The 25739-nt window shown below is 44.1% G+C and overlaps 2 protein-coding genes across 4 annotated transcripts in view; both read right to left on the bottom strand.

The window, feature by feature from the left end:
• Positions 1-4118, bottom strand: part of MCM5 (minichromosome maintenance complex component 5) — a 37865-nt gene extending 33747 nt beyond the window's left edge. For all 3 annotated transcript variants that reach the window (XR_014784281.1, XM_084809708.1, XM_084809707.1), the window contains exons 1-4: positions 4061-4118; positions 3098-3273; positions 2767-2893; positions 2234-2362 (exon numbers count right to left, since the gene is read on the bottom strand). Coding sequence is in view for 2 of the 3 variants with exons in the window: in XM_084809708.1 (XP_084665834.1) it covers positions 2234-2362; positions 2767-2893; positions 3098-3264 (423 nt within the window). In the remaining variant the exon portion in view is untranslated. The remainder of the gene's footprint in view (positions 1-2233; positions 2363-2766; positions 2894-3097; positions 3274-4060) is intronic.
• A 3701-nt stretch (positions 4119-7819) lies between these two features.
• On the bottom strand, positions 7820-19152 carry HMOX1 (heme oxygenase 1). The gene is made up of 5 exons (XM_084809705.1): positions 19039-19152; positions 18473-18593; positions 11085-11576; positions 10095-10203; positions 7820-8719 (listed from the first exon to the last, which is right to left on the bottom strand). Exons 1-5 carry the CDS (start codon positions 19056-19058, stop codon positions 8592-8594), a joined length of 870 nt encoding a protein of 289 aa, XP_084665831.1. The 5' UTR covers positions 19059-19152; the 3' UTR covers positions 7820-8591.
• Between the last annotated feature and the right edge of the window lie 6587 nt (positions 19153-25739).

Raw genomic sequence — 25739 nt, 5'->3', positions numbered from 1 at the left:
CAACTACAGAATTCAGCTTTTACATAGCTGTCCTTTTTTGTTTTTTAAGCTCAGTCCTCTAAAATATTTGGCCATAGACATGATGATTCCTTAGGGCAGCTTCCTATGTATAGAGTTAGTAACCAATTCATGTTTTTGTTTTGCCCGAACAGGAAAGGTGAATCGAACTTTTTGGGCCATACAAGCAAACAACAAATGTCATGTAACATTTCACAGTGATAATAAGACTGACAGATGCAGAGGGAACCCACATAGGTTTTGTAAAACTACAGTGTGTCTCCCACGTCTGTTGACTCATGCCTAGGCATAAAGCAACCTTTATGCTTTTCATAGAATCATAGAATAGTAGGGTTGGAAGGGGCCTACAAGGCCATCGAGTCCAACCCCCTGCTCAATGCAGGAATCCAAGTCAGAGCATCCCTGACAAATGGCTGTCCAGCCTCGTCTTGAAGGCCTCCAGTGTGGGAGAGCCCACCACCTCCCCAGGTAATTGGTTCCATTGTCGTATTGCTCTGACACTCAGGAAGTTTTTCCTGATGTTCAGCCGGAATCTGGCTTCCTGTAACTTGGGCCCATTATTCCGTGTCCTGCACTCTGGGATGATCAAGAAGAGATCCTGGCCTTCTTCTCTGTGACAACCTTTCAAGTACTTGAAGAGTGCTATCATATCTCCCCTCAGTCTTCTCTTCTCAAGGCTAAACATGACCAGTTCTTTCAGTCTCTCCTCATAGGGCTTTGTTTCCAGTCCCCTGATCATCTTTGTTGCCCTCCTCTGAACCCTCTCCAGTTTGTCTGCATCCTTCTTCAAGTGTGGTGCCCAGAACTGGACACAGTACTCCAGATGAGGCCTAACCAGTGCTGAGTAGAGGGGAACTAGTACTTCCCGGGATTTGGAAGCGATGCTTCTATGAATGCAGCCCAAAAGAGCATTTGCCTTTTTTGCAGCCACATCACATTGTTGGCTCATATTCAGCTTGTGATCGACAACGATTCCAAGATCCTTCTCGCTTGTAGTGTGGTTGAGCTACGTATCCCCCATCTTGTAACTGTGCATTTGGTTTCTTTTTCCTAGGTGCACAACTTGGCATTTGTCCCTATTAAATGTCATTCTGTTGTTTTCTGCCCAGCGCTCCAGTCTACCCAGATCACTTTGAATTTTGTTTCTGTCTTCCAAAGTATTAGCTATCCCTCCCAATTTTGTGTCATCTGCAAATTGGATCAGCATTCCCTGCACCTCCTCCTCCAAGTCATTCATAAAAATGTTGAAGAGCACTGGGCCCAGGACTGAGCTCTGCGGTACCCCACTCGTTACCTCTCCCCAGTTTGAGAAGGTCCCATTGAGAAGCACTCTTTGAGTCTGTTTCTGTAGCCAACTGTGGATCCACCAGATCGTTGTTTCATCTAGCCCACTTTGAGCTAGTTTGCTCATCAGGATATCATGGGGCACTTTGTCGAAAGCTTTGCTGAAGTCGAGGTATATGATGTCTACAGCATTCCCACGGTCTACAAGGGAGGTTACTTGATCAAAAAATGAGATCAGATTTGTCTGGCAGGACTTGTTTTTGACAAATCCATGTTGGCTTCGAGTAATCACGGCATTGTTGTCAAGGTGCTTCCAGATGGATTGCTTTATGATCTGCTCCAGAATTTTCCCAGGGATTGATGTCAGACTGACTGGTCTGTAGTTCCCAGGTTCCTCCTTTTTACCCTTTTTGAAGATAGGGACAACATTAGCCCTCCTCCAGTCATCTGGCACTTCCCCCGTCCTCCATGATTTCTCAAAGAGAATAGACAGCGGTTCTGAGAGTTCTTCTGCCAGTTCCTTTATGACTCTAGGATGCAGTTCATCTGGCCCTGGAGATTTGAACTCATTCAAAGTAATGAGGTGTTCCTTGACCATATGCCTGTCGATCTCAAGCTGCAATCCTGCCCCTTCAGCCTGTACTTCGCCTTTGCCAGGGGGGTCATAGACCCTCTTTTGGGAGAAGACTGAGCCAAAGTAGGAATTGAGCACCTCTGCCTTTTCTTTGTCATCTGTTATCGTTTTGCCATTCTTATTTAATAGCTGAACCACCATTTCTTTCCTCTGCCTTTTACTATGCACATAACTGAAGAAAGCCTTTTTGTTGTTTTTAACATCCCTTGCTAACTACTTTTTAACTACTTTTTTTCCTACTTTAAAATGCTATGGAATAGCTTCTTCTCTTCCTTCCCCCAAGTAGACCCAGCTCACCTTGAGGCTGCGGATGTTGGATGGATTGGCATCTGATCGCAACATAACCTGAATATCTTGAAGATCCTCCTCTCCCATTGGACGAGGACGTGTTACTTCATCAGCCACCTCCTTTGCTGCTTCCTCTAGCTGGGAAAGGAATGACACTGCTGAAAGTATCAGAAGCCAGTGATTATCACTCTAATAGCAAACTCAGGTGGGGATGGGACCACTGTGATACAAGAAGAAGGTATCAGCATGCTCACATGAACTCTGAGGTATGTGTAAGCATAACAAAATATGTTTAAACCCTAATGGGGCAAAAACAGCTCCAGGAGGACTCAGCCCTAATAGTCATAGAAAGTGTCTGCTGGAACAGAATACTAGAAAACCGGGGGGCGGGGAGGTACGGAATGGAGCATTCTTGAAGAAGGCATGGCTGGCTAGTAACATTTTGTTGCAGGTCCTCCTCATGAAACAGAAATACCCAAGTTGATCCAATTGCAACCCACTACACCTTTTTCTTAGTACTTCTCTTCCCATCCTGCACATACCAGTTGGAGGTACTCAGCAGGGTGCTTGTAGAGGTAGTCTGCCAGGTCTTCATCAAAGCTTGCCAGGTCTTCCATCTCCACCTCAATCCAGTACTCCCCCAGATTGTAATGGCGTTTGAGCTCATCTCTGATGGGGGGGAAAAGGGGGCAAGTGAGGATGCGCATGACTAAGCACAAGAACCTCACAAACCCAGGAAGACTCTTGCTAGATATACCAAGCTAGATAACATATACCAATACAACCATACCAATCTAACCCAGTAAGATGTTTAAAGTCAAACAGTTATAAAGTATACTAAGAAATTCAACTTTATATGGGGGGAAAGTGCACCTGTATTTGAAGGTGAAGCCGGTTCGGTCTGTTCCAACCCTATATTGTCTTAAGAACTCTTTGAAACGTTTCTGCAGCTGGGACTTTCGAATTTGCCCCTCATCTACCAATGGATCTCCACCAAAGCTGTCACTGTAGAAGATGCCAGGGTCATCAAAGCCAGACATGGTAACTCACTGTGCAGAAAAACAAAAGGAGCTGAAAGGGGGCAAAAAGGTACATATCCCAGAATGGCTGGAGTCCAGGATCTAAACTGAGCTGAGGCCTGGAATGGCTTAAAGAAGATGAAAAGTGCATCTGAGCATGTCCAAAGTGAACCTCTCTCATCACATTACCATTTCTTCAGACACTAGTTCCTTCCCCTCTCTTATGGGTCCTTTCCCCTTTCCTGATGGTTCTGCCTTTTTCAGACTGTAAGCAATATTTATCTTTTTTTTTTACTATAACCATTGTGCACCAGGCATTTTATAAGTTGTTATGATCAGCTTTTCCCACCTGGCAGCCTCCATGTGTTGGATTACAACTCCCATGATCCTCAACCAGCAAGGGATATAGTTCAATTTATCTGGAAAGCACCAGTTGGGGAAGGTTGTAGGATAGCCTCCCTCAACCTGGCACCCTCCAGATGATTTGGACTACAACTCCCAGCACGCTGGCTGGGGCTGATGGGAGTTGAAGTCCAAAACATCTGGAGGGCGCCAGGTTTGAGGAGACTGTTCTAGAGTGACGAGAAGCATCTCCCAGGCCACAAACTGAGGTGACCAGGCCGAGTATACGCTGCTTGAGGAATTACGTTCCGCTAATAAAAGAGCCTCTCGTTAAGGGCGAAGAGCCCTCTCCTGGCCTTGCAACGCCTCCGCGTGGCCAAGGGGGAAAGCAGCTGCCAACGCCCCACTGACGCCCGCGAAGCCAGAAAGACGGAACAGCTCCCGACCCCCGGCTAGCGACCCCAGCCCCGCTCACCGGCTTTCCCGACCGAAGGCTCAGACCCTCGTAGCCCAACCTTCCGCCCCTCGACCTCAGGAGGACGCAAGAGGCTTTTCGCGGCAAAAGGGACGAAAAAAAATTATCCGCCCGCCTACCGTCACGCACCGCTCGCTCCCATTGGTTCGAAGAGACTAAGGCATTAAGGGATTGGCTCACGTTTAGCGCGCCTGACCCCGCCTCCTCAGGGCGCCAGAGAGCGAGGACAGCAGACGTCGAAGCCGATTGGGGGAGGCAGAAATCAGAGCCCGCCCCTTCCTCGGCCGTTTTTTTTTTTTTTAAATGAGGGCCGCTGCGGAGGGTTTTGGCGCCAAAAAGTCTTGAGCGGAACGGGAAAGATGAAAACGAGAGAAAGACTTAAGATGGCGGCGGTGGACAGGGGGCGGGGTGGGACTTGAGCTGATCTCTCTCTTGCTTTGTTTTCTTCTCGTACGTATAGAGGGCTAGCAGCGTTTTCCCCACACCTTCCCGTACGTTTCAGAGCAATTTGGGAAGGCAGCAGTGCAAAAAGGCGGCGCTTTTCCCAGCACAGGAACTTTGCAATATTGCAGGAATGTGCACCGGCTGAGTTTTCCCCTCGGTGTCATACAGATACAAAAGTCAGAAATTCAACTGGTGTAGCCTTTCACATCACTTCATGTGCACGTTGAATTTTCTCTGTCATACAGATGTTTATGTATTACATTTATATCCCACCTTTTTTCCTCTTTGAGGAACCCAAGGTGGTGTACATAATCCTCCTCTCCATTTTAGCCTCACAACAACAACCCTGTGAGGTAGGTTGGGCTGAGAGTGTGTGACTGGCCCAAAGTCACCCAGTGAGCTTCCATGGCTGAGCGGGTACTAGAACCCAGATCTCCTGGCTCCCAGTCCAACAATCTAGCCACTACACCAACAACAAATGGTGTTTATTCGTTCAGTCGCTTCCGACTCTTCGTGACTTCATGGACCAGCCCACGCCAGAGCTTCCTGTTGGCCGTCACCACCCCCAGCACCCCCAAGGTCGAGCCCGTCACCTCCAGAATATCATCCATCCACCTTGCCCTTGGTCAGCCCCTCTTCCTTTTGCCTTCCACTTTCCCTAGCATCAGCATCTTCTCCAGGGTATCCTGTCTTCTCATTATGTGGCCAAAGTACTTCAGTTTTGCCTTTAATATCCTTCCCTTAAATGAGCAGTCTGGCTTTATTTCCTGGAGTATGGACTGGTTTGATCTTGCAGTCCAAGGCACTCTCAGAGTTTTCCTCCAGCACCACAGTTCAAAAGCATCTATCTTCCTTCGCTCAGCCTTCCTTATGGTCCAGCTCTCACAGCCATAGGTTACTACGGGGAATACCATTGCTTTCACTATGCGGACCTTTGTTGTCAGTGTGATGTCTCTGCTCTTCACTATTTTATCAAGATTTGTCATTGCTGTCCTCCCAAGAAGTAAACATATTCTGATTTCCTGGCTGCAGTCAGCGTCTGCAGTAATCTTTGTGCCTAGAAAGACAAAGTCTGTCACTGCCTCCACGTTTCCCCCCTCTATTTGTCAGTTATCAATCAAGCTGGTTGCCATAATCTTGTTTTTTTGAGGTTTAACTGTAACCCAGCCTTTGCACTTTCTTCTTTCACCTTTGTCATGAGGTTCCTCAGCTCCTCCTTGCTTTCAGCCATCAAAGTGGTATCATCTGCATATCGGAGATTGTTAATGTTTCTTCCAGCGATTTTAACTCCAGCCTTGGCTTCATCAAGCCCAGCACGTCGCATGATATGTTCTGCATACAGAACTTGCCACAATTTGTTATGACATACAGATGTAAAAGGCAGAAATTCAACAAGTATATTCTTCCACATCACTCACTATGTGTGCCAGTTGAATTTTCCCCTCAGTGTTTAACAGATGTGAAAGGCAGAAATTCAGCAGGTGTATCTTTTCATATTGCTTCATAGCATCTATATTAGGAAAGGTGAGGAGACCCTCTCCCAGAGGGTTGCTGCATAAGCTGACTAGCCCCCCCCTGAAACCCATTGTCCTCCGTGGTGGCCATGCGTTCTACTTCAGAGGATAGTCCTCTATTTGAAGGACTGTCTAGTCCAGGTCTGGTTTAACGATCAAGGGAGAGCTGGCAGGGTTATCAGGGTCGGCATTTTTATAACCACATTGTACCATCCATGTAATGTTATGACCTTGTCCGTAGATGGAGCTATTTCAGCTTTTCACTAGCATGAATGCACTGAAAACCTTGTGTGTGAAGGAACTGTGAGGACAGAATGGTAGGAGATGCAGAGCCATTTGTAATTATCTTTTGTAGGGTAGCCATGTGTCTTACATTTACAGAGGACAGTTCTCTATTTGAAACTCTGGCAGCAGGCAGTCCTCTATTTGAAGGTGTCCTCTAATTCAAGAGCTGCGTGGTCCAAGTCTGGTGTAAAAACAAAGAACCATGTGAGGAGAGAGAACATGGGTCATGAAGTTGCCCATTAATAGCAGATTGGTGCACAGCCTTCCTCAGTATGCTGAGATGTACTGTTTTTCTATTTAAATTATAATTCTAAATGATGCATGCATGCATATATATTTGCATGTGCAAATTTGCATCCTCTAGTCTTTTGGTGATACATTTGGTCACCCCAACAGTTATGGTGTGTGATGAATTTACAGTGGTTGCTGAAGTTTCAGGGCACCCACAATAACCTGTTTTCTTTTGCAGTGAAATTACTTTTGACCAGCATTCAAAATGCAGTGTCACTGGGAAAATGCTGTTCTCCCCTGCCCCAGGCTCTTTCACTGTGATGCAGTCACTTAGTTCTACTTAGTTCTCAAGTCTATCCTATTATTTTATAATAAAGCATTAGTGGAAAGACAATCAGAGTAGTTGTCCTCATCTTCTTCATAGGAAAAGTTAGCACGTGTTGCCAATTTCTAATCTTGCAAGCCATCACATTTTTCTTACATAAATTAAAACAATAAAAACAGAATTCTCAAGGACATGGACTGCCTAAGCTGTTCTGTGTCTCAGTGGTAGCTTATATGAGGCATGTATTAAAAATACAGTCTTGAATTAGATTTTTGGGAGGGGAAATACAATTGCCATTTGAAGCTGAAATCCCAGTAAATTCACCCAAGATGCATAGTAAAGACCAGTTAGATCAACACCCTTCAGTAACCACAGCCAAGTCGGTAAAGAATTCAAGAATGAGTTTTCTCCCATCTGTTCAATGCATGTTTGTGTATGGAAAGGGCATTCTAATTACTATTAATTACAAACTAACTCATTTGGATGCATTAATTAAACTACAGTACACTGGCATGATCTTGTGAATGGACTTTTAGTATTGTTAGGATTACAACTTCAATTTAAGGCATAACTCTGCTCTTAACAAACGAAGAAAAGTTTCTGGTTATTGATTGACTCTAAAAAATACTTGTATTCTACTTCTACATGAGTGTGTTCTATAGAGGTAGCTCCTGTTTGATGTACTGTGTGTTTTGCTGTTTTTCTCTATGTAATCACACATACTCCAGAACTTTAGTAACCTTGACTTTTTGAGTTTAGAACAAAACATGTTTTCCCTGGCCCTGCCTAAACTATGGTAAATAAACTCTTGCCAAGATAGCAAATAGCATAACAGGGATAAATCCTCAACAGGCATGAACTGGTGGACTTGGCAGGTGTGAACATTATGTTTGTGGCCACCAAACAAATTTCTTTTAAGATCACAAGTGTTGTAAAGCAACATACACAACACATTATTCCGATATAGGCCTTTTCAATCCTAGCTTTTCAAGAATTTTACAAAGATGAACAAATATTCCCTACATTTTTTTCAAATATAGAAATTGTGACACTGAAAGATTAAACAGTCTCACCCCCAGACACAAAGGTTAGTTCTAAAACTGAGCACTGATCAGCCAACTTCTGCCTTGCATCAATTAATATAATCAACAGGAAAAGAAAAACATCCTCTACCCACGAACTGATAAAGAACTAAAATCAGAAGGCACACAGATCACTCAGTACACAGGCAGCTTTAATAGTTGTGCATATAATTTATAAAGGCAAGTTGCAAATGCAAGAGGATATCTTTGTGTGTGTTTTTCCAAAATTCGTTGCAGAGGCACAAACATGTTTCAAAAATAGAAATGTCCACATAAAACCATTGTTTGAGCAATGCATTGTGTTTCAGGATGCAGAGAAGTAAGCAACATCAATATTAGACAGTTGTACAAAATAAACACTATAAGGTATCAGCAGCAACATTTATTCTTCAGGCAAGTTATCAATCTTTTGTCTTTGTGGCTTTCTCCTTTTTTAAAAGCATGTCATATTGTCACATTTCAGGATCTTTAGAGCAATGTTCTCTATGCCATCTTCTGATCTGTCTTGTTTATGTTGTTAGTAATGTCAGAACAGCTAAGCTCAGATCACCCAAGCTGGGGCATCTAAGTAGGTCTTCCTCCATTAGGGAAAGACCTGCTAGTTTAGGAACAGGTAGGTGCTTGTGAAAGATGTTTAAGGTCCTTTCTGTTCACAGGACATACAAGCCCACAGTGACTGTTGTTGCTAAGAATAAAAGGGCGAGAGTCCAACGCAGGAGTGGTGTACTGGGCAGCATGTCCTTATGCCTCATCTGTGTCCGGTCACTTTCCTTTGGACCTATATTCGGAGAAAGGAAACTCATCAGGCTGGAAACCAGGTGGAGAGATTTTGTTTCTAGAACATTAAGTGATGCTCCAGTCACACCGATAACATCCCTGGATGCCAGGAGTACACTTTGAGCAGACAGCAGCTAGCCAAGATAAATGATACAGGAAGATAATATTACAGCCCAGTTGCATGGTTGATGCTGTGCCATGGGAAACTGAGTGAACATATGCCTTAAAATATGGGAGGTTACTGGAAATGAGCAGCTTTCATAAAAGGTTCAGCACTGAAATGACTTTTCTAACTTGGCTTCATTCACACCTGTGATGTTATGCACACATATATAGGGGCATAAATCCCATTGAACACAGTGAAACTTATATCCATCTAAACTTGTGCATAGGATTCTGCTAGGAAGCCGGACAGAAGGCTCTGCAAAGCCCTTGCTTAAAGTAGTGCCCTTTTCCACTCCTTTCCATACACTTTCCCCCTGCTTCTATCTGTATGCCGAGGCATCAAGTTGTGAGTGTGGTCAGATGGATGGAACAGTTTCTGCATTTTGTTTGTCACTCTAAGGCAGGGGTGAACAACTTGCCTTCCATATCCTGGTGCACTCCAGTTGTTTTAGACTTGATTTCCCATCAACCCTAGCCAGCATAAGGAATGGAGAGGAATGATAGGAGTTGTAGGCCAAAATATGCAGAAGGCCACGAGCTGTCCTCCCCTGCGCTAAGGTTTTCCAGTATTTTGGTTCCTGAGCTCATGCAAAGGGATATATCCAATGTTAATCCTACTGAGGGTAGACCCTTTGAAATGAATGGGGCTTACATTAGACTAACATTGGGCACAACCCAACAGGCCAAATTACCCCAGGTTGAGCTCTCCATTTGGGGCATCTTGGTCATCTGTATCATCTATCGAGTGATGAGGAGAATTTTACCACACATCAGTTGCAGATGTGTGGTAAAATGGTCTGCTTTAAGCACCCTTAATTACACTACAGATGTAAACCAGTTTCATATCTGTTTATGTATCATGCCTCTCACCCAAAGAGCCCTCAGAATTGTAGTCCTGTGAGGAAGAGGGATATAGGATGTCAGTCAAGGAATCGTCTGCACCATTACCAAACTACAGTTCCTTGGGTACTTTGTAAATGGGATATGATTGGGTGGAGTGGAGGAAATGCTACAGCATTTAAACCGGTTTCAAGACAGCTTATATTTGCCATGTAGATGTATACCAAGCCACTCAGTATATCCAGAGTTCTGGTCAACAAAAGCATAGATCACAAAAGCTGGGGGAAATTAAAAGTTCACTCCTCTTTCCATTATTTAAAGATGCAAGGAGGGAACAGGACTAGGAGTGGCTCTGATAAAGAAGCACTTACTGTGTGTTTTGTTGATTGATCTTGCACGAAGCTCTAGATTGGGTCGGACAAGGTCGCCATTCTCTGAGAGTCGTCCTTGACTTGCCAACCTCTGCAGCTCCTCGAACACCTGAGAAGATGGATCACAAAGTAGTTCCTTGTTAATGAGAAACACTCTCTGTTCCCTTCTTCCCTCAAATCTATCAAGATTTTGCAAGAACTATTTAAAAACAACAACGTTAGACAGTTCTTTGAAATTCCAGGCTTCCTATCTTCTTCATCCTGGGACATGAGCATCTGGCTTGTGTTATTAATATGCAACACCCAGCAGGGAAACACTGCACATCTGCTAGTGTGTAGACAACAAGTGTGAAGACTTGGTTTTTGTGTGTGTCCATATGTGGGGAAGCTGTAGATGAAGAAAATGCAGGTACTACAACAGTAACAGAAAAAGGGCCCCAACAACATCTGGGCTATGCCACCCCTGGTGTAACCTGTGGTCATTAACATGAAGTAATCTAATTAATCTGCAAAGAACTTTCTGAATTACCATAGTAAGACTGGAACAGTATCACAATGCTGTTATTAGATGCGATACTGTTTATGTTTGGACTTTTTTCCTAATAGACCAACATGGTTGCCTGCATTTGTCATCTTAAGCCTTTTTTTAAAAAACACAACTGCAAACTGGCTTCTGCCATACTGTCTTTCCAAGAATATCGTATCCCACTTTTCTCCCCTCTGTCTTTTTTGGCTTGTGTTATCTGAGGAAGACTTCTGTAAGACTGAAAAGCTAGCTCACTGTGTTATGGTTGTTGGCTGGTCCTAATAAATAGGTGATTCTTTCAATGTCCCTGATTCAATTTGTAAGAATAAATGTCCAAGTGGGAGAAGTTCAGTGCAGTTCTTATACATCTTCATCTCAAAGGACTGTCAACAGAAATGCCATCTTGACTTTCAAGATGGTTGCAAACTGCCTGGTGAGAAGATAATAGTTAACTAATTGCTCACCTCTATATTCAGCAGAAAAGAGTTCTTGGCCTCTTGGAGGATTCTCTCCTCAGTCGCAGAGTCCGTGGGGAGACTGTTCATCCGAGCTCGATAAAGCTGTTTGAACTTGCTAATGTTAGTGACTCCGGGGAAATTGAAAAAAGACAGTCCTTTTCCGGTACTGGGCAGATGGAGAGACTTCTGGGCAATCTTCTTCAGAATCTGGCCCCCAGACAAATCTCCCAGGTATCGGGTGTAAGCATGGGCCACCAAAAGCTCAGGTTCATACTGGCCCACATGATGTAGCCTGTCCACATACTTCTGAGTTGCCTCGTGACACTGGATCTCCTTCTTCCATGTGGGGCCATAGAAATACTCCAAGTCTTCCTCCAAAGCAGCCTTGCGATTCAGCTCAGCTGGGAAATAAACGGGGGCATAGACGGGGTTGTCCTTATTCCGCTCAGACTCCTCCTCCAGAGCCAAATAGATATAGTACAGAGAAGCTAAATACAGCTGAAACAAAGAATGGTAAAGGGGGGGAAGAAAAGCTTAGTTCCAAGGTCTCTGTTTAACCATACAAGATAATCCCGTATATATAGCACAGAATTATTACTGTGTATTTTATTTTATTACTGAGATTTATATCCCACCCTTCTAGTAAAAGAGGCATGGTACCCTATGGCAGCCATTTTAGGAAAGCGCCCACAGCGCTCTCTCAAAATTCCAAATGTGCCTAGTGACCCAAAATGTTTGGGGATCCCTTGTCTACTTTGACTGGCAGCAGCTACCTGGCGGAGGCATCTTTAGCCTTCCTACCTGAGATCCTTTTAACTGGAGATGCCAGCGGTTGAGTGTGAGACCTTCTAATGTACAGCATATACTCTGCCACTGACCCATGGCCCTTCCCCCTCAACCAGTTCATTGCTATCCACATCTGGCCACTTTACAAACTTTGATAAAGTACTTTCCATCCCAAACTGTGTTGCACAAGGAAAACAGTACTAGATACATTTTAAATATTAACCGAGTTCAAGGAGAGATCTGTTTACATGCCATAAGACAGTCCAGGGGCCTGTTTCCACGAGTGATTTACTCCGAACTGGCTGCGTGTGGTCGTTAGGGATACATGATGTGGTGGCCATCCAGCAGCCACCTCAGAGCTTATCAGGGAAAAACTGGATTGCCTGAGACGGCTTATAGTCTGATTCTTTTCCTTAAGCTGGGTTCCCCTAGTTGCTGTGTGTCCCAACCCCACATTGACCTCGGGTATGCTAGCCCTGCCCAGGGGCGTGCCTTTCACCATGACACCGGTCAAGGGGTGTTTCTTGTGTGTTTCCCATCCCTGCACAAACCAGTTAGTGTCTCCTCAGAAGTAGCTTTCATTGTGCTGAATGAGGGTTGCCCTCTGAATGCCCACATCAGAACTTACAGAGATCCCCCACAATTGACATGGCACAGTTTAAAGCCCAGTTCCCTAAGTACGGTAAAGTGCGATCTCGAGGCTCTGATTCTCCTTTGTTTGGTTTATTGCCTTAGGAGGAAACTGCTTTGACCCTTTGTTATAGAGATTCTGCAGGTAAAAATGGAGGCTGGTTTCCATCTTTGTGTTTACTGCTCTCTTTCCCATAACAAACCCATTAGTGTCTCCTCAGAAGTAACTCCCATTGTGCTTAATGATAATTGTTCCTGAAATCCAGGTGCATCTGGACTTTCAGGGGAAACTAGAAAGGGTGGGGAGAGGGGGAAGAAGCCTCTCATCGGCTGAGCAGCCCCGCTGTCAGAAGATGTTCACTCCAACCCCCAGCCCCACTGGGAAGTATGTTCTGTGAAGCTATTTTTACTGGTGCGGAGAACCTGCTCGTGGAACACTGCATGGACCAAAGTGCCGCAAAGCTGATTCCTTTTTTTAAAAATCCGGTACTCCTCCATTAGCTTCTCCTTCCATTGTCATGGAAACACGGCCCAGGGTACTGCACAACAATTTGAGGGAAATATTCTTGGGCCACAATCCAAACTGCTCTTACAGGAAAGAGTTTCATGAAATAAAGAGAGCTTCTACCTAATGTCAATAGAACTGGGTTATAGTTGCAACACGCAAGCTGGCAAGGAAGGAAGCTGGCTACACAATTCCCTTCCATCCCATGTAAACTGCGACTAATCGCGTGTCCACACAGAAGTTTTGTTTGACCTTAGTCTGGCACTTGTGCGAGCAAGGAGAGTACCTGCATCAGGCAGGCACTTTTTTTTTCTTTTGCTAAATTTTAGCGCTGTTTTAGCTGTTTGGAAGCTAAAACTGGAAGCTCATCTCAGCCAGATCACTGCACCCCACGTTGTGGGCTGGCAGTCAGGGAAGGGAGTAGCATGAGTGATATGGAAACACCGGTATGTGTAGATTGTGAGAGTCAAATATGCAATGCACCTCTGAGCCTGTCCAAAATTGCTTCCTGGACACACCCTCAATTCCTTTATGCACAAGTCTTCAGTCAACAGGCGACAGCTGCACACAGCACTCTCGGGTAACGATTGGGTGTGCATTTTGACCTATATAACATAGCGCGAGCAACTTTTGATCCCTGAGGTCTAACTATGCCTTTTCAAGTTTTTGCTAAGGCCCAAACTATGTACATGTCACATAGGAGATCCAGAAGTGGATCTCCTGACATCTTCTTTAAAGCTTTAAAAGCAGACTTAGGGATGGGGACTGGCCTTCCTGAAGCAGTGGTACTGGGGAAAGGGGTGCTTAACCCTCCTCCCACATCATTTTCCAGATCAAAACTGTCCCCCCTCCCTGAACAAAGTTGCAATTAGCCCCACTGGGGGCAAGGGAAGTATCAGTATTGCCCCTTCCACCCACTCCTTCATGCTATTAGCAGCTTTGGGATACTATTTTAATTGGGGGAAATGACACAGGGTGGGAAGGGTTAAACATTCCCCCACCTGACAGCACTACTGCCCTGATCCAGTTTGCCCTTCCGCCCAATAGCTGCTTTTTAAGCTTTAAAAACTATTTCAGGAGATCCAGGCATGTGTAATTTGGCTCTGACATTTTATGGTCTGTTTTGAAGCTGATTTTCATTCTCTTACCAGAGAATGATTCTTCTACTTCAGTACCTGCATCCCCCCCACTCACAGTAGCAATGGATTATTAAACCATTTATGATATTATGACTTGTTATCCTTATGCTCTCCAACAAAGGACAGAAATCTCCAGGCAATATTAAACATTTGTTTCCTTGGTAAAATATTGGCCTCCTGAACTAGTCTCTCAAGAATGTCACCATTTCCTCTGTTTCTTTTCCTGTTGACTTTGTTAAATCTGAGTTCCTGCTTACTGGGCACTCCATTATCTAGTCAACTCCTACACCTCATTATTATTTCTAACTGGTTCTACTGGGCTTCAGCAAAGAATGATAAGCTAGCTCGCATTTGTTTAATTAGATATTACTGTCAGAACTACCATGCTTCTGAAAGGCAGAGTTAGCTGAAATTCAAAAATGAACCTAGGATTGTGCCCTCAACTCTGACATGAAGTGGAACATAATTCCGACATTACGGAACACGATAATTCACCCTTTACCTTGTTTTTTTTTCTCCTCTTGGGAGCATGCCTAAGTTGTTTTAAGTGTACACTTGAAATTTAATATGTGAATGCAACAAAGACATGTTTGAAAACACAAGTCATACAGGTACACCTGTGAGAAAGCCAGGATTTACTGTGGCTCCTTGTTAAGTGTATACTTGGTGGCAAACCCAGGTTTGCTACTAAATAATGTGAAATGGCTCTATATCATCTAGGACTGTGGCACTGATTTGACTATTTTATACATATTTTCATGTATTGCTAATCTCCTGGAGCCTTTGAAATTAAGCAGCTTTCACATTCAGATAACACAAATCATTAACCAATTGACCTCTCAAAACATGACCAGTAGCAAACCTGATTGTCAGGAAATCTTTTCTGATCTCTACCTGAATTTTCTCTGTTTGTTTTCATTTTTCACATGGGTTATGTACTGATAACCTTTTTCTTTTTTTTGGTTTTTATTATTATTATTATTAAGTACTCATAACTTATTCTGAATTATTTTTACTCATTCTTGGCATTTCCACTTTTCCTAAGTATGTATATTCTAATCAGTTACCAACCCTGGCAAACCACTTAACTCAAGCAAACTGCCCTTAAGGGTGTGCAGATCACAGGGTTGCCTTTGGGCCAAATGTTTGTGCTAGGTCACAAATATTGGGTATAATCTAGCCAACATTAAGCTTCGTAAGGCTGCAATCCTAAGCACACTTAGGAACGTCCCACTTAGTTCTGGATAAACATGCTTAGGTTAGCATGCCATTTCCATTGATACCTGACATAGCGTTGTGGAAAGCATGCACTTCAATCTCTTGAATTGGAATCAATGGAATTTAAATGTGTTTAAGACTGGTTGGATCAGGTCCATTGCCATCATAATACAGAACAGGAGCTAAACAGACAAACTTCAGGCTTGTGCATCTATTGTTGATGTTTTACTAGAGTCCCAAGGCCCACCAACTGGCACCAGATGCAAAAGAGTGGCTCAGAGGGGTGGACATATAGCTAGAATTGAGGAACAGGTTGACTGTGAGCATATACTCAGCCCAAGAACGTGTTTTTATTACCAGAACTGAATAGTCCTTTCACACAAAAATCTACACCTGGTTTTCCTTCCAAGTTTTTGTTTTGTTTCAGCAGCCTAAATTGGGGTGGGTGTAGGTGGGGAGAACCTTTTTGTTGTTGCTATTGTTAAACAATTGGGAGATAGAAACCCTTGCTGACCAACTGTGAATCACCTAGAAATCTATCCTGATCTATCCTTCTGACCACTTGGCTTTTCTACATGAGGCTTTTAACCTGTACATGAAGCTTCTGCTTCCGTATTCTTTTTAGGATTAAGATCAGCTCCTTTATAAGTGTTTTTTCCCAGGGTTTTTCTTTCTCTGCCTTTCTATACGTTCCATTATACAACCACTAGGTGGTGCTGCGGTATAGTGGAATTGTGCGCCATTCAGAAAAAAGACCACACTTTCCTCCTTAGTACACACCCCCCGCCCCTGATAATGGCTGCAGAGCATGGGAGAGGACCTGGAGGATGATGACATCGTGTTAAAGGCGCACAAACTACGGTGCGACAGCAATCATGAATGCACAATAAAAGTCTTACGCAGAAAGGCTCTAAGTGACAAAACTTATAGAGGACACAGGCTAGACTATTTGAACTTCTTCTCTTTACCTTATGTACAAGGAAGCCATAAATTGTCTCCTCCTATATACACCTGCCCAGACCCTAAGATCACCTTCAGTGGTCTTTTCTCTGGAAGCCTCTGCCAAAGGAAGTGAGGTGGGCAGCTACTAAAAAGAGGGCCTTTTCTGCTGTGGCACCCCAGTTGTGGAATGAGCTCCCCAGAGAGTTTCACCTGGGGCCTACATTGTGCTCATTTCAATGGCAGGTGAAGACCTTTTTATTCTCCCAGGCATTTTAGTTTTTCAGTTTGTTTTATATCTGGTATTGTATTTTAAACTTTGCACTGCTGTGAGCTTCTGTTTGGTCATTTTAATTTTTATATTGTCGTTTTAAGCTTTTAAATTTTTGTATTGTATTTTATCATCTGTATTTTATTGTCTTGCATTTTATAAATTGTTGTGAACCGCCCAGAGAGTTTAAGCTATTGGGCGGTATAAAAATGTAATAAATAAATATAAAATTAGGGTGGTCGTGCTTCCTACTTTATAGAGGACGGTCCAATATTTAAAGGGCTGTCAGTCCTCTACTTGAAAGGCTGTCCAGTCCAAGTCCAAGGTAAAGATCAAGAACCATCAGAAGGGAGAGCCAGCAGGGCCTTGAAATTGCCTAACAGTTAGTGCCTGGGCAGCAGACTGAGCAGGCACACAGGTCACCTGGTCACAGTCTTCCCCACTATGGTGAGATGTATGGCATTTCTATTTAAGGGTGCAATCCTATGCATGTTTGGACAGAGAAAAGGCCTACAACTCCCAGCATTCTCTAGCCAGCAAGGCTGGCTGAAGAATGCTGGGAGTTGTAGGCCTTTTCTCTGTCCAAACATGCATAGGATTGCACCCTAAATGAGAGTAATTATGTCTAAATTTCCATCTATACATATACATTAGCATGCACAACATTTATTCAAATAAATTTATTCAAATAAATCTCTTCCATTCATTCAAATATTTATTCAAATTTTTAAAAAATTATCCTCTTTTTTGGTGATTCATTTCCCCTTTTTTTGGCAATGTGTAAGCGATCGCCCCACCATAAATACTTAAATCAACGAGCATAAGAATTAGAATGATCACCCGATTAAAGACATTTTAGCTCATTAATTATATCAGTTTTAGTTGACTAATTTAACAATTCAACCTGTATATGGGTAAAAACAATAGTGATGTATACTTGACTCATTTTGAGTTGATGCATGCATTGTGTAAGGGCAGCTATCATTAAGGTATTTCCATGCCCATGAAATGAAAAGAAGTACAGTTTGAATTTACATGAGTAAGTGTCAACATGGTGCAGTGGTTAGAGTGTTAGAGTAGAACTAGAGAAATCCAGGTTCAAATCCCCACTCAGCTACCGAGCTCACTAGGTGACCTTGGGCCAGCCATACTCTCTCAGTGTAACCAACCTCACAGGTTGTTAGGAGGATAAGCAGGGGAGAGTGAAGAACCATGTATAGCACCTTGAACTCCATGGAGGAAGGGTGGGATATAAATGCAAAGAATAATTATCTCCTATTTGGTGGGGAAAGCTTCTTATAAGATGGTACTCACTATCTAGTTTTTATAAATTGTTGTATCAGCTAAAAAACAAACAAAAATGCAAGGTGCTGCCCAATTCCCTGGCACCTTTTTAGTCGATTTGAAAGTTATTAAAATTGATACATCTGACTCTGCCTTCCCCAACTTGAACTCCTGATCATTTGCACTACACTTCCCAGCACTCCTGACCATTGGCCGTGCTGGTTGGGACTAATTGGGGTCCCAAACATCCGGAAGGCACCAGGGTGGGGAAGGTTTCCCTAACTGATTAATCAACTAAGGGCGCAATAGGATAGGACTGCATCCTAAATATTTCAGTCCTAGTAGAAATGGTTAATTGCATCAGCACAGTTCTTCAAGCTGAAAGTGAAAACTTTCAGATTTTCAAGGCTCTGTTCTGGGTGCTATATCAGCCTTTCCCAACCTGGGATGATAGGAGTTGTAGTCTAGCACAACTGGAGGGGGCCAAGTTGGGGAAGGGTGATTGAGACAAATGTTTCCATGCTATTACATTGGAACAGATTTCCACCTCTTACAGCAGTGACCTGCATCAGCATCCTATCCTCAGGTCCTCCCCACCCCCTCCAACCCAGGTCTGTGGTACCTTAAATTCCTGAAGCGACACCTTCCCCTTCTGGAAACTCATCATGAACTCTGTGCTCTCTGCCTCTGCATGCACCTCTTTGGTGCTTTCCTTCAGGGCTTCCGACAGGTCCCGAGACATTCTGTTGGGAACAGGGATGGCGGGGAAAACATCAGAGTTTAAGAAGCACCTTACATTACAACCACCTTGCATAGAAGTAAATTGGCAGCTTGGGCGGAAGCAGTGGGAGGAAAGATCATTCCCAGGGAGGAGGGAATATTAGCATCCTTTCTGGAGCTCTCTAATCTTCAAGAGAAAGATACAGTTCGGACTCAAAAGGCTCGTCCGAAGTGGCATTCCTTTGGACAGCGAAGAGTTGTGACACCTTGAAGGCTAACGGATTGAGAGTGGAACAAGCTTTCATAGAATAGAGTCTATATCGGATGCTTAAAATGTTATACTCAGTTGGCAGGTGTGTCTGTGTGCGTGCGCGCGCGCGCACACACACACACAGATTGTAGGCAGTGATGCCCAGTGACCACAAAATGCACAAAGTACAGTTTGAGTTTCTCGAAATCCACACTCACCCTTCGGAGGGCTGTGCCATTTTCCTCCTTTCGGTTTTGCAACTGTTATCCGTTCTCTCGTCTCCCTCGGGGCCTTTTGCTCCCTTCTATCCAGAGTCTGAGAAGCTTCTGAGTAAGGGAGCTCTTGTCCTGCATCTTTCTTTATATTTTTATCCGGCGATCACGTGCTCAGGCCAGAAAACCATGTGACCTCAGTGTACAGTTTTCTTGCAACATGCATGCATTGCTTTTTTCTCTCCCCTCCCCTCCTTCTCTCACTGGGGAAACTCAATCCTTCCCTTTTCTCCCTCCTCTGGGGAGGGAGCAGGGAAAGTCACCTGATGCAATCCGGCAGCTAAGCACAACAGGATGTCAAGTCACTTTAAAGAATGCTGGGCTGACACATTAACCAGGCTGACGTTAACCCGTTTCCTTCCTTGTAGCCGCAACAACCTATATTCTTGAGAATGGAATACCAGTAGGAATTGGAACTTTGGTCAGAATATGCTGTTGCTTTACAATAGGGGCAGATGAAGGAGAAAGTTTACCGCACTACTGTTACTAGACTTAGGGTACAATCCTGACACTGGTTGAAGGCTAGCTGAAGGGCCCTATGATGTGGCATATGTGCTGCTCTGCCAGTGGGGCAACACCGTGTCACTGGGGGTACCCGCCACCCCATGGAGGTTCCTCAGTATGCCTCCTCAAGGTACGTCAGGGAAAGCACCTATTGCAGACTTCTTTCTGCCCCCCCCCCCCCCCAGTGGTGAGAGGGCCACGGTGGCTTAGTAGTTAAGACGCTGAACTGCAGACTGGAAGGTCGGCAGGTCAGCAGTTCGAGACCCAAGTGCTGTGTCCCAGCTTCTGCCAACCTAGCAGTTCGAAAGCAAGAAATTGCAAGTAGATAAATAGGTACCGCTTCGGTGGGAAAGGTGACAGCGTTCCGTGCACCTCGGTGTTCAGTCATGCCGGCCACATGACCACAGAAGCGTCTTCGGACAGCGCTGGCTCTTCGGCTTAGAAACGGGGATGAGCACCGCACCCTAGAGTCGGACAAGACTGGTTGGGGACACCTTCACCTTTTACCCAGTGGTGACGCCACATGAACATGGTACCGACTGAGCCACCTCCAGAAAATAAAGTCTCTTGTTCACCTGGAGAGGACATAAATAGTATTGTCAACTGACCAAGAGTAAAATGAGCTTGACTTGATCTTGTTCTTTTGATCCCAATTTGGAGTGCCTCTAGACGAGGCTTTTAGGGTGACCTCGCCCTGCTTCATTCACAGAATTTTACGGGGGGTCGAGACATAGTTGTCTTCTACTGGCAACCCTCCTGTTTTCCCACTGCTTCCTCTGTCTTTTTTCTTAGGGTGGAAGAAAAGACAATAGCTGCACAATGTCTTCTGATACGTAGCACAAGGAGCCCTCCACCTGGAAGCACCGCTTTTTCTTTTCTATAGAAAACAGCACCTATGATAGCTACATAGAACCTCCATGTTCAGCAGCAATATACCTTTGCATACCAAATGTTGGAGACAAAAAAAGTGGGGGGAGGCCTTCATGACCTTCTTGTAGGCTTCTGAGGGGTACCTGGCCGGACACTTTTGAACATGGAACGCTGAGCTAGATAGACCCCAAATCTGTTCCACTAAGGCAGTTCTTGTGTTCTTAAAAAATCAGCAAGAGAAGCTTTTCCTGGCATGGAGATAAGTAGTATCACATACTACTATCAGCTGATCAAGCTACTGTGAAAGGCTAAGGAGCAAGGCAGTAATAAAGCTGGCAATGCAAGGCAGAAATCAATAATTGAAATAATGGTGTGATAAGAGGAGCCATAATGTGGTGTAGTAAGAGCCAGTGTGGTGTATTGGTCAGAGTGTTGGACTGGGATTCGGGAGATCTGGGTTCTCATCCCCCCTTGGCTATGAAGCTCACTGGGTGACTTTGGGCCAGTCACTGACTCTCAGCCTAACCTACCTCACAGGGCTATTGTAAAGATAAAATGCAGAGGAGGTGGATCATCTAAGTTGCCTTGGGTTCCTTGGAGGAAAAAAGGCAGATACAAATATAATAAATAAATAAATAAAATAAACCAGTTTATTTATTGCAGGTGTGGACAACTTGTGGCCTTCAGCCTAATTTCAAAAGCTTTCTATAAGCAATCAGCTCAGGTCACTGGCAAGAGCAATTTGACCCTCCTCTGGTAGCCCACTGGGCAGGGAAGAAGAACTTTATATTTATTTGTTTAATAGATTTATATACCTCTGAAACATATTGAAAAATATTTCTAAGCAGTTGTCTAAGATGTGGGGGGGGGGGGAGAAGGGAGTGCCAGAGAGAGAGAGAGAGAGAGAGAGAGCAAGCGAGCAAGCGAGCAAGATAATGGCTGGCAGCTAGCATCCATTTTCATTTGTTTTATCTTAAGAGGCAGACATGTAGAGTTAAGGGCGCAATCCTGTGCATGTTTAGACAGAAAAAACTCCTACAACTCCCAGCATGCCCCAGCCAATGGCTGGCTGGGGCATGCTGGGAGTTATAGGAGTTTTCTTCTGTCTAAACATGCACAGGATTGCTCCCTAAGTGGCTGAAAGTCCAGGAAAGACAACATGTCAGCTTTTAAACATAAGAAGATCCCTACTGGATCAGACTAAAGGCCTCCATAGTCCAGCATTCTGTTCCACAGTGGCTAACCAGATGTCTCAAGGGCAAGCCTGCAAGGAGTATGTGACTTGCAATAGCACCCTCCTGTTGTAGCTGACTCAGCTGAGTTTTTTTACAACTTCACTTTTCTTCTCTTGAAGCAACCGGAATATTCCAGAACACCACTATAAATGCCCTCAGCTCTGCTGCTTTATTACCTGGCCAGCCATTACATCACTGCCATGTTTATTCCGAGTATAACATAATGCCATTCTATAATAATGCCAGAGGTCACAATTTGTGTACCCTCTGTCAGGCCGATGACTCTTCTTCTCATGGGCTGATATAGCAAGGTAGCAAACATGTTGATGGCTGATTAATTGTACCATGTGATGACTACTGTGCGGGCTTATTACCAAAGGATTCTTGAGAGATTTCAGTTTAGGAAAGGAGCAGAGATGAAAACCTTCAAGTGACTACCTTTCACATAGACCACTTGAAGTACACACAGGATTCAGATACCTGATTTACCTCATAGAAAGCAGTGACCATGTCATCCCAATAGTTTCATTGACATCACCCATTATTCGTCATTGTTTTCCAGTCAAACCTTTCAGGGTTACAGCAGTCTGTCCAGTTTAATGGATAGGGACAGAAAGGGAGCAGTGTGGGAAAATGTGGCACAAACCTGTGATGTCACAAAGAGCCCACATTTATCAGGTTTAAGAATAATACCTCTCACAGTTACCATTGGTCTGAGTTTGAATCCCTGCTCAGCCATAAAGCTGTTTGGATGACCTTGGGCTGATCATTATATCCCAACCTAACCTACCTCACTAGGTTGCTGTGAGGATAAAATGTAAGGATATGTGTGAGGATAATGCTGTGAGGATAAAATGTGGGTGGGAGCCTGTAGTGCCTTAACCACCATACATAAAGGGTGGGATATCCCATTATTCATTCTTAGAATGATTTTAGTTTAACCTCTTTTTATTTCTAAAGAGTGCTGGCCTTATGGCCAGAGCAGCCTTTAGGACAGGGATGTCAAACCTCTTTCAGCCCAAGGACCAAATAAAATTTTGGAGAAGGTTTTGGGGGGCACATTGCAGTGAAGAGTGGGGCTGAAGGCAAAATGGGGTAGGACCAAAAATGCCAGTATATTGTAGCTTAAGGGTGGGATCCTATGCATGTTTAGACAGAAAAAAAATATCCTATAATTCCCAGCATTCCCCACCCAGCCTGGCTGGCTGAGGAATGCTGGGAATTGTAGGACATTTTTCTGTCTAAACATGCATAGGATTGTACTGTAAAGTGCTTACTGCCAGTAACTAAGACTTAGGAGAGGCATTTCCCCTTTTAGAATGGGGAAAAAACTGCCGAAAAGTCTGGAAAACACCAGCAGTCGGGGGAAGGGGTAGTAGGCCTAGGGAAGGGATGTGGCCATCTGGAGAAGTTTGGGAGGCCAAATTGGGACCCCAAGCAGATTGGATTTGGTTAGCTTTAGGACTACCAGAACTTGAAAAAATATGCCCATTCTCACCTGCACCAACCAAGTGGCTTTAAGGTGATAAAAAAAGCAGGGCAAGAGAAAGGTGCTGCCCTCAGATACACCGCAAAGTAAACTGGTGGTGAAGTAGGAATGCTGAATGAACATCATGTATGCCAGGGGTGCGAAACCTCAGGCCTGGGGGCCAACCCCGGCCTTCCAGTTGTCCCCTGAAAGACACCCCCCCTTCTGCTGGTCCCACTCGCTTTCCCACACTCACTGATCATTTGGCGGTTTCCCGGGTTTTGTATGTGTGTTTTTCCCCATTCTAAAAGGTTGAGATGCCTCTCCTAAGGTTTAGGTACTGGCAGGAAGACCTTTAAGCTAAAATATGCTGACATTTGGGGAGAGGAGTTGTCCTTGCCCCTTCTGCCTTCCGCCCCACCCACCAGTGGAACACGGCCGCCAAGAGCTTCTCCAAAATGAAATTCCTCCTTTGGGATGAAAGAGGTTCTGCACCCCTAATATATGGCATGGGTGGCTCCCAACACCACAAAATAAACCTGATGTTCAATAGCATTTATAAGTCGGACTGGGACTGCAACACAGTGTTGCAATGTGGAGTGCTGGTGTTCAGAGTTCCAGTCAGTGTTCCTCCTCCAGGATACTCCATTCCATTCCCACTCCCACCTAGTACTTCCATCCCCTCCCGCCCAGTCAATCAGCATTCCATACCCACTAAGCGGGCTCAGTCCTCCTCACTAGCCTGTTTTTTGTGCCCCCTCAAAATCCACTTAGATTTTTCTTTAAATATATATTTTTTGTACTTCTGCAAAGCTTAGGGTTTCCCTGAGCCTGGTGATGTCTCCCTCTTGTACATGGACGATGCCATTTGGTTACATAAATGAGGGCAATCAACTCTGAACACTGGAAAATGGGAGTAATGGCTTTGCAGAATTTTTGGCCTTTGTGTAGTGACTGAAGGAACCCTGCCAGAAAAACAAATCTGGCAAAGCGAGGAGAAAATGCCCTCCTTGGCTGGTTGAGCAGCAACACCAATTAATCACAACTCAATAATATTTTCTTCATTATCATTATACCCAATTTTTCCTTTTTTAAGCTTAAAGCAGCTAACATGGGGCTACCGTCTAGACACCAGTCAGGTCCCTATTTCCTTAGTTTTGCCGTTGTTACAAGATTAGTGCACATGAGAGTAAATGAAAGTCAGCCTTAAGTTCTTTGCAAGACTGACAGTCTTTTGTTCCAGCTGCAGAGAACAATGCCAGAGCCTAACCTCAGAGGAAGATGCATGCATTACTCAGCAAAAGTAAGGCCTTCCTTACAAGGAAACATGGTATAGTGACACAGCAAAATGTTCTGCTGAACTCTGGAAAGGAAATGCTGACTCAGGAAGCAGAGTGTACAGCTGAGCAACAACTGTTGGGGAAGCAGAAACAGCTTTGTGAAGGGTGAAATGCACCAACTGGTGTGAGAGAAACTTAACATGGAATGGATAAGGGCTAACAATTCCTGAGCAAATTCAGCACTTAAGAAGAAAGCAAAATCCATTTCACAAATGCTTTGGTATACAGTTGTGTTTGTCCACAGGCAGGACCCAGTGAATATTCCTGTTGGGAGATGTGGAAGTCATTTAACTATCTACAGGAGCTTTCCCCCACCGGGTGCCCTCCAGCTGTTTTGGGCTACAGCTCCCAGAATTCCTGACCACTTGTACACTAGTTGGGGAAAGCTGATCTACAGTCAGATTGTACACAGAGCTTGATATTATGGTCCATATGCCAATTAAACAGTGAGGAATGCCAAGGCCATTGTAGAGAAGGAAACAGAGTTGGGTCCAGGATGGATGGGTGATCCTGAAGAAACGTTTGCACAGCAGATTGTGCTGGAAATCCAAGTTGTCATGTAAAACAATTGGCTTGCTAGCCCTCATGGTAACTGTCAAATCTTATCTGCCAGAATTGCAGAGTAGAACACAACTTGCAACATACAAAACATTACATGGCAATCTAAATACTCAGTACTTGTCCCCTCTAATTTATTAGAAAAATACATATGATATGCAATACAATGCATTCAATCAAACATGAAACACTACATTCCATGGAATGCTTCCAGATGGGTTTCTCCTAGTGCTACCATTGTACAGCTATCACATCTTTCTTTCCTTAATAGATTGTCTGCAATAAGAAAAAATTCAGAAGAAGCAGTAGGAAAACTTGGGAAGGTAATGAGTGGAAGACAATATTGTCTGCCCCTCCACCCCCAGTAAAATTCCGTGAATGAGGCAATGCGATGGCATGATAAAAGCCTCCTCTAGAAGCACTTATAGTCCATTTGATGGAGTATGTTTGTTTCTGGCTGTGATTTTATGTATTAAGACTACAGTCCCAAGCTCATTTACCTGTGAGTAAGTTCTGGTGAAATAATGGGATTTCCTTATGAGCACATGTGAGGCAAAAGGTTATGTCTGCATCTTCTTCTTCTGATATCACAGAGAGGAGAGATGGGTTATGGGATACATTCTTTTGTGCACATCAGAGAAGTTATGGCTTAGCACCTTCTAACCCCAAGTC

This window comes from Heloderma suspectum, chromosome 7, assembly GCF_057233095.1.
Source record: "Heloderma suspectum isolate Gila_16-S chromosome 7, 16-S_ref, whole genome shotgun sequence".
Taxonomy (NCBI): domain Eukaryota; kingdom Metazoa; phylum Chordata; class Lepidosauria; order Squamata; family Helodermatidae; genus Heloderma; species Heloderma suspectum.
Note: the sequence above shows the minus strand (reverse complement) of the source record. Positions and strands in the feature narration are given on the sequence as shown.